Here is a 10,757-nt window from a genome sequence, read left to right on the forward strand (position 1 = left end):
GCAAGAAAAATCTCATATTAAGGAGTCACACAGTCCGGGACAAGGAGAACTCCTAAATGCCAATTTGCATATATCCAACTTTTTGTGACCTATAAAGGTTCTTAAAGGCAAGTGTTACTTCCATCTAGAGTACCTCCAAAAACCTTGTGTCTCTGAATATTGGGAACTAAACAGCACCAACATGTTTTCAAATAACACCTCTTGACACCTACTGCCTACATGACACTTAATCTCCTTGGGACTCAGTTTCCTCTTCCTGTAGAATGAAGGAGTTGAGCTAGATAGTCTTATCCCAGGTCTGATCCTATGGTCTTCTTCATCTTGACTCCTGTCACCAGCACTTTCTACCAGACTGAAAAATAATATAATAACAGTAATAAGGACATATTTCTGTAGCATGTTAGGAGGCAGCTATGTGGCTCAGTGGATAGAGCTCTAGGCCTGGAGTGAGGAAGACCTGAGTTCAAATCTGGCCTCAAACACTAGCTGTGTGACTCTAGGTAAATTACTTAACCTGTTTGCCTTAATCCATTGAAGAAGGAATCACTCTGGTATCTTTGCCAAGAAAACTCCCCAATGGGGTCATGAAGATTCAGGCATGACTCAACAAATGAATGACAACAAAAACCATCTGTAGCATGTTAAGGCTTGCAAAGCACTTTCTTCACAACTCCTGTGATCTCATCGTTCAACTGAAACTACTCCTTCCAAAGTTACCAATGGCCACTTCATTGCCAATTGCTTTGGCCTTTTCCCAATTCTCTTTCTTCTTGACCTCTCTGCAGCATCTAATATTGCTGATCTTCATTGCCTTATACTTTATCAATTGTAGATTTTCATGATACTGCTCTCTCTTGGTTCTCCTATCTGAGTGACCATTCTTCAGTCTCTTTTGTGAATCTTTATCCACTGGGCAAAGCCAAATGAATTCCATGAATTTCTCCAACAACACTCAGTAGTAACTTTGAAGGAGGTTAAGAAGAAATCAAAAGGTAGAAATTATCCAAAGATGAGGATTTGGAGGTTGGGAATGGTGAAAGGTTGGTGGAAAGCCTAGGGATTCTAGGTAAGTAGCAAAGCATTAAAGTTGCAGAACATTGGGTCAGTTCTGGGTGTGAGAGTGAGTGAAAGTGAAAATAAGAAATATGCATCGGGAGAATAAGGCTAAGTCAAGTGAAGGTGCCAGTAGGTTTGGTGTGAGATATGGCATCAGAGTGGAAATAGAAGGTAACAAATTGGACAGTAGAATTTAAAAGCTCTAGATTTTGGACACTGTACAATTTTGAGAAATGATGCAATTTAAGATATGCCTATACACTGCATAGTTTAAATGGAATGGAATTCTCCAGAAAAAGAACTCTCTAACCATGACTATTCCCCAAGGTTCTCACACCCACAGGCTCCCTTCTCTTTTTGCTCTGTACTATCTCGTTTGGTGATCTCATTTCTTCCCCTGGATGCAATTAGCCTCTCTCTTCATATGCTTCCAAAGGCTATTGATTACCACTTTAGCACTGGCATGTTCAGCCTCCTCACTGTGTCACTTAGTTTCTCTGACTGCAAGACTCAACTCAGATCCTGCCTTCAATAGGAGGTTTCCCAATCCCAGAAACTACTAATACTTTCCCCTTTCAGATTACCTTCATCTACTTTGTACATATCTTGTATGTACCTAGTTGTTTGCATTAGAATTTCATCTCCTTGAGGGCAGAGACTGTTTTTTTCTTTTTTTTTTTGCCTTTCCCTCACATTTATCATGGTGCCTATAATATTCGTCATTCAGTTGTTTCAGTTTTATCCAACACCTTTTGACCCCATTTGGGATTTTCTTGGTAAAGATACTGGAGTGATTTGTACTTTCCTTCTCCAGCTCATTTTATAGACAAGGAAACTGAGGAAAACAGGGTTAAGTGATTTGCCCAGGGTCATACAACTAATAAGTGTCTGAGATAGGATTTGAACTCTGGTCTTCTTGACTCCAGGACTGGTGCTCTATTCACTGTGACATCTAGCTGACCATCCTGAATTAAAGTAAGCACTTAATTAAATGTTTGCTGACTGACTGTCTTAAGTAGTGAAAGTATTACGCAGATTAAAAAAAAAAAACTGTGGCACAAAAGATGTGTTCCAGGACACAGATCCCCTGCCTGCTTGGCTATGTTGTGGCACTCCCCTCCCCCACCTCTCTCATATTCAGACCCCTCTGCAAGCAGTAAGCTTCTTCCTTTGCCCAATTCCATAACCAGGTACTCCTCAGTCCCACTCTTAGATTATAAGTTTTCAAGCCATTTGTTTGGAATAAAGATGCTAGTTATTCTGAAATTCCTATCAGACCCACTAGAATGTGCTCTGGAGCTTATCCCTGTTCTTTCCTTTGAAAGGATTGACAATGCTATCCATCCAGAGAGAGAACTGGTGAACTCTGAGTGTAAATTTTCTTGCTTTTTTTTTGCTTTTTCTTTGGCAATTTGGCTAATATGGAAATACGTTTTTCATTATTTCACATGTATAACTGACATCATTTTACTTGCCTCTTCAGTGGAATGGAGAGAGATGGGTAGGAGGAAGAGAATTCGGAACACAAAGCGTAAAAAGAAAAAAATGTTAAAGTAAATAAATAATAGTGTTTTGTTTCGTTTTTTTAAAAGAAAGGCAAATTCTTTTTTATTTGTTTTTTTTTATTATGAAATAGAAAGAGTAGCTTTCAAACAAATTATCAAAACTTCTTTACACTTCTTGAGATTCTCATTTGGACTTTTGTATTAATTATTTTGGTATAATAATTATAGGAGGGTGACTTATTTAGATAATAAATATGATAAATAATAATTCCTTGTTCATTAGTCGTCAGAAATAGGTACTTTCTGGAAGTTTTCCTGGAGAGCCTTCAGAAACTCCATTGTGTTGGCAGTGAAGGTTTCATTGCATGGCTGGTAGCATGCAAAAGGCTGTAGAAAGAAAAAGGAGCAAATTTAGAGTGACTGAAACTACTATGGCCAGTTTATACTGGTTGGTAAGAATCATACTAGCTTAGGAACTGGGGGAAATTTGATCTCATAGTAGTATTCATAACAATGACAGTGAAAACAACATGAACAATAATTTGACATTCACATAGAACCTTAGAGTTTCGAGTGTGCTTTCCATGCAATATTTCATTGAGCCTCATAACAATCATGTAAGGTAGTTGCTACAGGTATTATTAGCCCCAGTTTATAAATGGGAAAACTAATCTCAGAGACCAAGCTGCCCTTGGTCACTTAGCCTAGAAAGTGTCAGAGGTAGAATTTGAACCCGTCTTCTTGACTCCAAATCTACCATGAATTCTACCATCGGAGATTCATTCCCTATATGGTTGTCATCTTTCTGAGTATTCTAACAAAACACAAATTCCCCTGATAAAAGGTAAAGGCACTAAGCTAACATTTCAACAGAGATGAATTGATGGTTCTCTAAGAGTAAGGACCTCCTAGAATGGGATCCAGACTTGGGACTAAGGAGGAGAGAATGGGCATCATAAAGAGAGATGGAAGAGCACAAAACACAAACCACACACCTCAATAATTTTGTCCAGGGCTAATTCTAACTAGGACAAATCATTTAATATCTCAATTCCTTGTTCTATCAAAAGAAGCATCAAGTAACCTTTAGAACACCAGTTAAGATTCATTAAGGATCTTATTTTATCCGCCTCACCAGTCATATTTTGATAACAAAGCAAAACTCTGGGAAAGCATGTCAATGCTATCTGGCACTAGAAAGGGTTAATGTTAGAATTGGAAGGAACCTTGGCTATCACCTGGTTAGGGATATGCTGGCAAATATTTAACAACTGGTTTCCAATGGGGGAAAAACAGCACAGGACACAACTTTAAGTTTAATTGGCATTACCAACATTTTCAACATCTCCTTCTTAAGTCTACATAATCAACAAACCAATGAATAAAGCCCTGATATGGAACTTTCACTGATTACAGGGGTATTAATGTGTACACTGATAATTTTACCATCAGTCCTCCACCAGTAAGCTCTCCAGCCAATTAGAGTTGGTTCTAGCATTTTCCTGTATTGTTTTACAAATGAGGAAACTGTGGCCCAAAGAACTTAAGTGACTCGTGTATATCACAAAGGTAGTAAGTAGGAGAACCAGAATTTGATCTGAGGTCCTCTGACTCCAAATTCAGCCCACTTTCCACTGTCCCAAATCAACTGACCAGGAAGTATCCTGACCAGTCTTCCAGCATCTTCTGTGCACATACACAAAAAGCTTTAGGCAATAAACAGTGTATTTTCTGATCAATCTGTACTTACTTTCCCATTATACTCTTCTAGAAAGATCACTGCCATGGCTGTACTACTTTCCACCCTAGAAGTTAGATCAAGGATGCTGTGTCTTCTCCTCTCCCTTCCCCTCAGCACTAGTCAGTCAGGTCAAGCAGTGACAGCTTATAAATCATATATAATTTAAGACCAGAAAATCACTTAAGTAGACATAATGTGGTACAGTATGGTACAACACTCAATTGAGTGAGGAAGAATAGGGCTTATAACTAGTCTGTGACATGTATTAGCCACAGGATCATAGAATTATTTCTGGACCTTAGTTTTTTCATCTGTAAAATGAAGAAGTTGGACCAGAATTTCAGCTCTAAATCTATGATTCTGAGCATCAGGTTGTCATCTGAAAAGCAGAGATGAATATGCTTGTAGTACCTAGCTGACATAGTTGTTGGAATGATCCAACTGGATCATGAATGTAAAGCACCTCGTAAGCTTTAAAGCATTGTAATATCAATAGAGATTCCTATTGCGAGAATCTATTAATTGGTATGAAAAGTGTGTCAGAAGAAAGGGGCTTCCAAAAGCCATTTGTTGATAATATAACTAAATTGGGATCACTAGGATAGACCTTTCTCCTGAGGCAGACCTTTAGAATACTCTTGGTAATTCTCTTACTGTTTCTTCTAAAAGTTAGGGAAAGCTGGCATTTACATTCAAGATTTGCAGGCTTTAGACTTTTGGCCTTCTCTGGATCACAATAGAATAATTTCCTTGCTCTCTCAGTACCACCAGCATTTGCTGACCCTTCTCTTGTAGGAAATGCTTGTAAAAGCCACAGAACTGGGAGTCATGTGAGCGACTATAGATAAGTTTTACAAGTAATTCTGGAAACCTAGCATTCTCTGCTTTATATCAAAATTTCTCTTGCTTCTGATTTTCCTGTAGTTGAGAAGCCTGCTGGTTTATTTCTCTTTTTTTATAACTTCTGTTCCTGGACTTAGTATTGATTATTGATAATACTAATTAGCAGTGCACACCTAGGGAACAATTTAGCTTTAAGATTTGTTTGTTTGTTTTGAGGCCCAGACTGTCTGAACTTTAGCTTACAATTATAGTGGCATTGGACTTGTCCATTTTCCTATAGCAGATAGGAGGGAATTGGCCACATAGGCTGTGATAGTATTTAAATTGGTTTTTTACAACAGATGCTACTTCTAGCCAGTCAACAAGCATTTATTAAATGTTTACTGTACGGTGGGCATTGTGCTAAGTTAAGGGATAAGAAGACCATACTTCAAGGGTAAAAGCCCTGGAGTTCTGACGTTTTTGGAGGCACACTAGCAGTATTTATGTAATGAGACTTGGATCTAAGCCCTGGACTTGGGTCCTAGCATCCAATCCTGCTCAGAAACTTATTAGCTGTGGGATCCTACACAAGTCATTTTCAGATCTTCTGTTTTCTCCTCTGTGCAATAGGTATATATTACCAAAACTACCTAACTCACAGGATTGCCATTTAGAAAGTGCTTTGCAAATCTTAAAGTAGCATATAAATGTGAGTCCCTTTTGGATATTGGAATTCTTGGATCTTAGACAATAGGAAGCCACCAAAACCAACTTCATTATCATGACCAGGAAATTTTGTCTGGTGTTCAAAGTCAGATAAAATCACCAACAACAGTTCATAAAATGAAGAAAAAAAGAAACTTACTTTGCAATTGAGTGTCTTCAGATGACCGACATATCTCTGCACTTTAAAGATGGTTCGACTATAATCTGGTTTCAGTGTCTGGGACATCTTTGTCAGCCCATTCTGAAAGCATGAGGTGCTACAGTTGTTCTCCTAAAATATTACATTACATTGTAGTTTATGATATGATATGATATGATAGGATAGGGTAGGATAGGGTAGGATATCATATATGATGTATGATATGGTCTTATTTATCCAAAGGGACAAAATTTTAGCATGACTTCAGCCAGAATTTTAATATAACAAATTCCTACATTTTATCGAGATATAGAGCATGTCCATTCTTGCATTAAGAAAGTTAAACAATTCAGGAAGCTATTCTCAATATTTAGATCCATTGTCATTTTCCCATAGGAATAACTCATTAGAAAAAAAAATCTCAGTACTGTACTTCAGGGAGAAGAAGCCCTCCTGGTGCCAACCAGGGTCTGAGCTTCCTCTTTATTGGATTCTTATACTTTTCAGCTCTTGGGAGCATAGGATTTAGAGCTGAACAGAATCTTAGAGATCATCTACTATAATTCCTTCCTTTTACAGTTAAGGAAACTAAGCTTTAGAGTTCATCTTGCCACAGAAGTAGTATGGACTCAAACCTAGGTCTTCTGAAACTCAACCTAATGTTCTTTCTACCAAAATAAAGCTGCCTCACTACATTTGAAGTGTATGAAAAAAGAAAGAAAGCCTCACTATATATGAAATGTATTAATAAAGAAAGAAATCTCTGTGCCTTAACCTAAGTGTTTGATTATTTTTAAAAATCAATGAATATTAAATTCAGGGATAGAAGTTATAAATATACATTATGTTGTTGTTTAGTCCTGTCCAACTATTTGTGACTCCATTTGGGGTTTTCTTGGCAAAGATATTGGAGTGGTTTGTCATCTCTTTCTCCAGCTCGTTTTACAGATGAGGAAAATGAGGCAAACAGGGTTGAGTGACTTGCCCACGGTCACACAGCTAGTAAGTATCTGAGGCCAGATTTAAACTCATAAAGATGAGTCTTCCTGATTTTAAGCCCAGTGCACTATCTACTGCACCAACTAGCTGCCCCAAATCTGTATCATGGTTTCTTCTAAGTAAATAAAAAGTAGTATGATCTAATCAGAAAGGACACTGAAGGACATGAATTCAAATACTGCCCCAGTTCCTGACTCCATTTGTGACTTTAGGCAAGTCACTTCACCTCTTAAGAGCTCAGTTATTTCATCTATAAAAGGAGAGAACAGGACTGGAGGACTTTTAGTGTAACCTCTGATCCTAAATGCATTATCCCTCCTTACTTTTAAAGTAGCATTCTTAGAATTATTGGGGAAGGAATCTTACGATCATTGTGAAAGTACAAAGGCTGGCCAGGGTAGATACCCCAAATGCTCTGACAATTCCCCTGGGACTTGAAGTGGAGAAAAAAAATGAATGCTCTCTGTTTTTAGCTGTAACCATGCCACTCCCCTTCCCATGATCCACTATGAGTTTTTGATAGGGGACAAGAAAAAAGAGAAAATGAAGGCACAAATAAGAAGGTGAGAGAGATAGAAAGATATAACCAATTGGAAACATCATAAACCCGCTCAGAAGTTGAAAGTAGGATTAAAATTGCCAAAATTAAAATCTTTACTTTCTCCTCAATTTCCAATGCCAAATATTAGGGAAATATTATAGCGATGAAATAGATTTTAAATGGTTTTGCAGAAATCTAGAGTCCCTGGCAGCTGACTCCAGGCAAGAGGTAGAATATTATCTATTTCCATTACACCATGAGGAAGTGAGTAATGTAGCAAAGAAAAAAAATACTCCCTATGCACTGGATTGTTGGTTTTTTCATTCATACTTTAAAGTTTAGCTGAATAGGAAATACTGCTACCACTCTTGAACGAAGCTGTTTACTTTAAAATACCATAATCAATATTTTAATCTCTTAAATTTTATGAGGCTGGCTACAAATGAAGGCTTCATTCTTATGTTGTATCCAGAATCATATGGTTTATATTTGACATAGACCTTAGAAGACCATCTAGTGCAACCACCCTGGACCTTACAAAAGAAGAAATTGAGACTCAAAGTGGCTAAATGATTTTCCCATGGCTTCCTAAGTCAGGGCAGAAGTGGAATTTAAAACCAGATCTTTTGGTACCAAGCTTTTTCACTATACTTATCTCATGAGTTCTGAATTTTGACAAGAAACATAACAATGAGATAATCTTTAGAAATTGCTTTGCAGACATTAAATCACATATAAATGTAGCTATTATCAGCAGCAGCACCATCACAATTATTTGCTAACATTGTCAAATTGATTTTAGGTGAATGCAATTCAAAAAATGAATAATATTTGAAAATAAAGTATAGCCTACATTGTGTTTTTCTTTTACTTTTCTTACAAAGAGATAGGAAGATAAGAGATACTTACAGAAGATACAGGAAGGCATAAACAATCGGTCACCTGTAAAAACATGAGATTCTGTTAAGTGATATTTGGTGACAGAAAATTTCAATAGGTCTTAAAAATTCTGATCCATTCACTTACATTGGCATTGCAATCGCATGTTGCAGCAGTCTCTTTCTAAATTGGTAAAGACAGACATACACACACCAAGAAAAAAAATCATGTTGAATTCAGAGTGTTTTTTAGTTTCAAATTATTCATAAAAAACATCAACCCTCCAGAACATACCTCCAAACGGTCAATGAGATTCTGGGTAACTTCGGTTGGTTCTGTACTTGAGCAGAGGTTCCTACTTTGACTTGAGATTTTGTGTAAGCTCTGTTGGTTCTGGACTTGAGCAGGTGTTCCACTCACTGACAAAAGCAAGATGGAAAGGAAAAGCCCGTGGAAGAACATGTTTGATTCTTCGATGTGTAACTAAGTCTGCAGGCTCTCCTTTTAAATTGTGTCTTCTATAAATTTCCTTTCAATCATGGAAAACCCCTGACATCAAATTGACACCACTTTTTCTATGTAAGTTTAGATCACCTTTTTTTAAGAAAAAAATCCAATTGAGTCACTTAACAAAGCATAATCAATTTTGTGCCAGGAAATTTCAGTCCTCAGAAAAAATGATTTGAAAAGTTATAAGATATAGTAGGAAAAGTTAAAGATCTTATACTTCTAACTTTTTTTTCTAGATAGGATTCTAATTGTGAGAATGCTGGTGTTTCCCTAAAATCTATATATGTATTTTCCCCTTTAACATTATTTCACATTTTACTGAGAATGTTACTCAGTCTTAGGTTCTAATAATGAGATTTTTTTTCTGGTTGTGGACAGGGATGGGGGTGTTGGGGCGAGAATGAGTGAGATCATAAAGTAAATTCTCCTTTTTGCATTTTATCTTAAGTATTACTATTGAAGTCAGCACATTTCATTCATAAATCTAAGAAGGAATTTTTATTACTGGACCATATTTTGCTCCTGTCCAAAGTGCTTAGTGCCCACTTGCAGCTGGGAAAAGCTGCAGAGCAGGGTTACTGCACCTACATTCTGAATCTCGTCATCAGACTATTCCGTATTTATGGAGTTGCTATAGCTTTAGACAGCATTAAATACATTTCAAAACCAAACCCAACGATTGGCTTGGGATGGACACAGGTATGATCCCATCCTTTTGCTGAGAGTTCAAAAACATTCTGTGGCCTTTCATTCAAGTCCACAATCTTGAAGTGATTCTTCTCTCTGCCTCAACACACATATCCTATCAGTTGTCAATCATTGTTAATCTTACCACCATGATAGTTTTCCCTCCCTCACAGCCTCTCCCTAGTTTAGATCTCCATAACCTCTTCCTTAGACTCTTACAACAGCCCCCTAGTATGTAACCTTTCCTCCTCTCTTACCTTCCCAGTCAATCTTCTGCACAGCAGCTCAAATTGATTGCCCCCAAATATAGCTCTCCCCATGTCATGATACCTTGAATATCTCCCTATTATCTGTCTCCAGGACAGACTACAAAATTCTAGCCTGCCTATCTAGAGCCCCCCACAATCAGAATACCACTGACTTTTCTAGTCTTATTTTTTATCACTTACCTTTTCATACTCTTCATCCCAATCAGATCAAGGTGCTCGCACTTCCCTGCTGTTCTACCTCTGAACCTTAGCAAAAGTGATTCCTCATTTCTGGAAAGCAGTCCCTCCTCAACACCACCTCATGGAATACATCTTCAAAACCCAGCTCAGAAGCCATCTCCTATAGAAAGCCTCTCCTGATTTCCCTGCCTCAAGTTATTACTTCTCTCTTCAGTTTTTTAAATTTTTGACAACTTTATACAATTCAGTCATTTAATAATTCAATAACTTACCTACTTGTGTACATGTTAGATCCTGTCTACAGAGTGAAAGCAAGCTCTTAGAGGACAAGTATTGTCCACTTTGGTGTTTTTGCCATTCTTTGTATCTCTAATGCTCAACATGATGCCTAGTGCACAATTAATGCTTATTGATTAATTCAGTGATGAATTGTAGATATATTGTATTTTTCCAGCTGAAAAAATGTAAGCCTAATGTACTTCCTCTTCTTCCCCTAACCCTTCTTTAAACACCGACTAAATCTTTTCTCCTCAGGGTTTCCATAATATAGTAATCAGTCAGTGAGTTCTTGCTTATAAGGAGCTGACCATCTTTGTGCAATAAGAAATTACCATAGAAGTACTTATTCAATTCAATTTATCATGTGTCAATTGTCTTTTATACATAATGAATTGCATTAGACACCAAGGAATGCAAAAAT

The 10,757-nt window shown here is 37.3% G+C and overlaps 1 protein-coding gene across 1 annotated transcript; it reads right to left on the reverse strand.

The window, feature by feature from the left end:
* Positions 1–2,840: 2,840 nt before the first annotated feature.
* Positions 2,841–8,951, reverse strand: IL9 (interleukin 9). Its single transcript, XM_036751814.1, is given in 5 exon segments — positions 2,841–2,948; positions 5,993–6,124; positions 8,442–8,474; positions 8,559–8,594; positions 8,706–8,951. Coding segments are annotated over 5 exon segments (555 nt in total).
* Positions 8,952–10,757: the final 1,806 nt, after the last annotated feature.

This window comes from Trichosurus vulpecula, chromosome 3, assembly GCF_011100635.1.
Source record: "Trichosurus vulpecula isolate mTriVul1 chromosome 3, mTriVul1.pri, whole genome shotgun sequence".
NCBI classification, from domain to species: Eukaryota; Metazoa; Chordata; class Mammalia; order Diprotodontia; family Phalangeridae; genus Trichosurus; species Trichosurus vulpecula.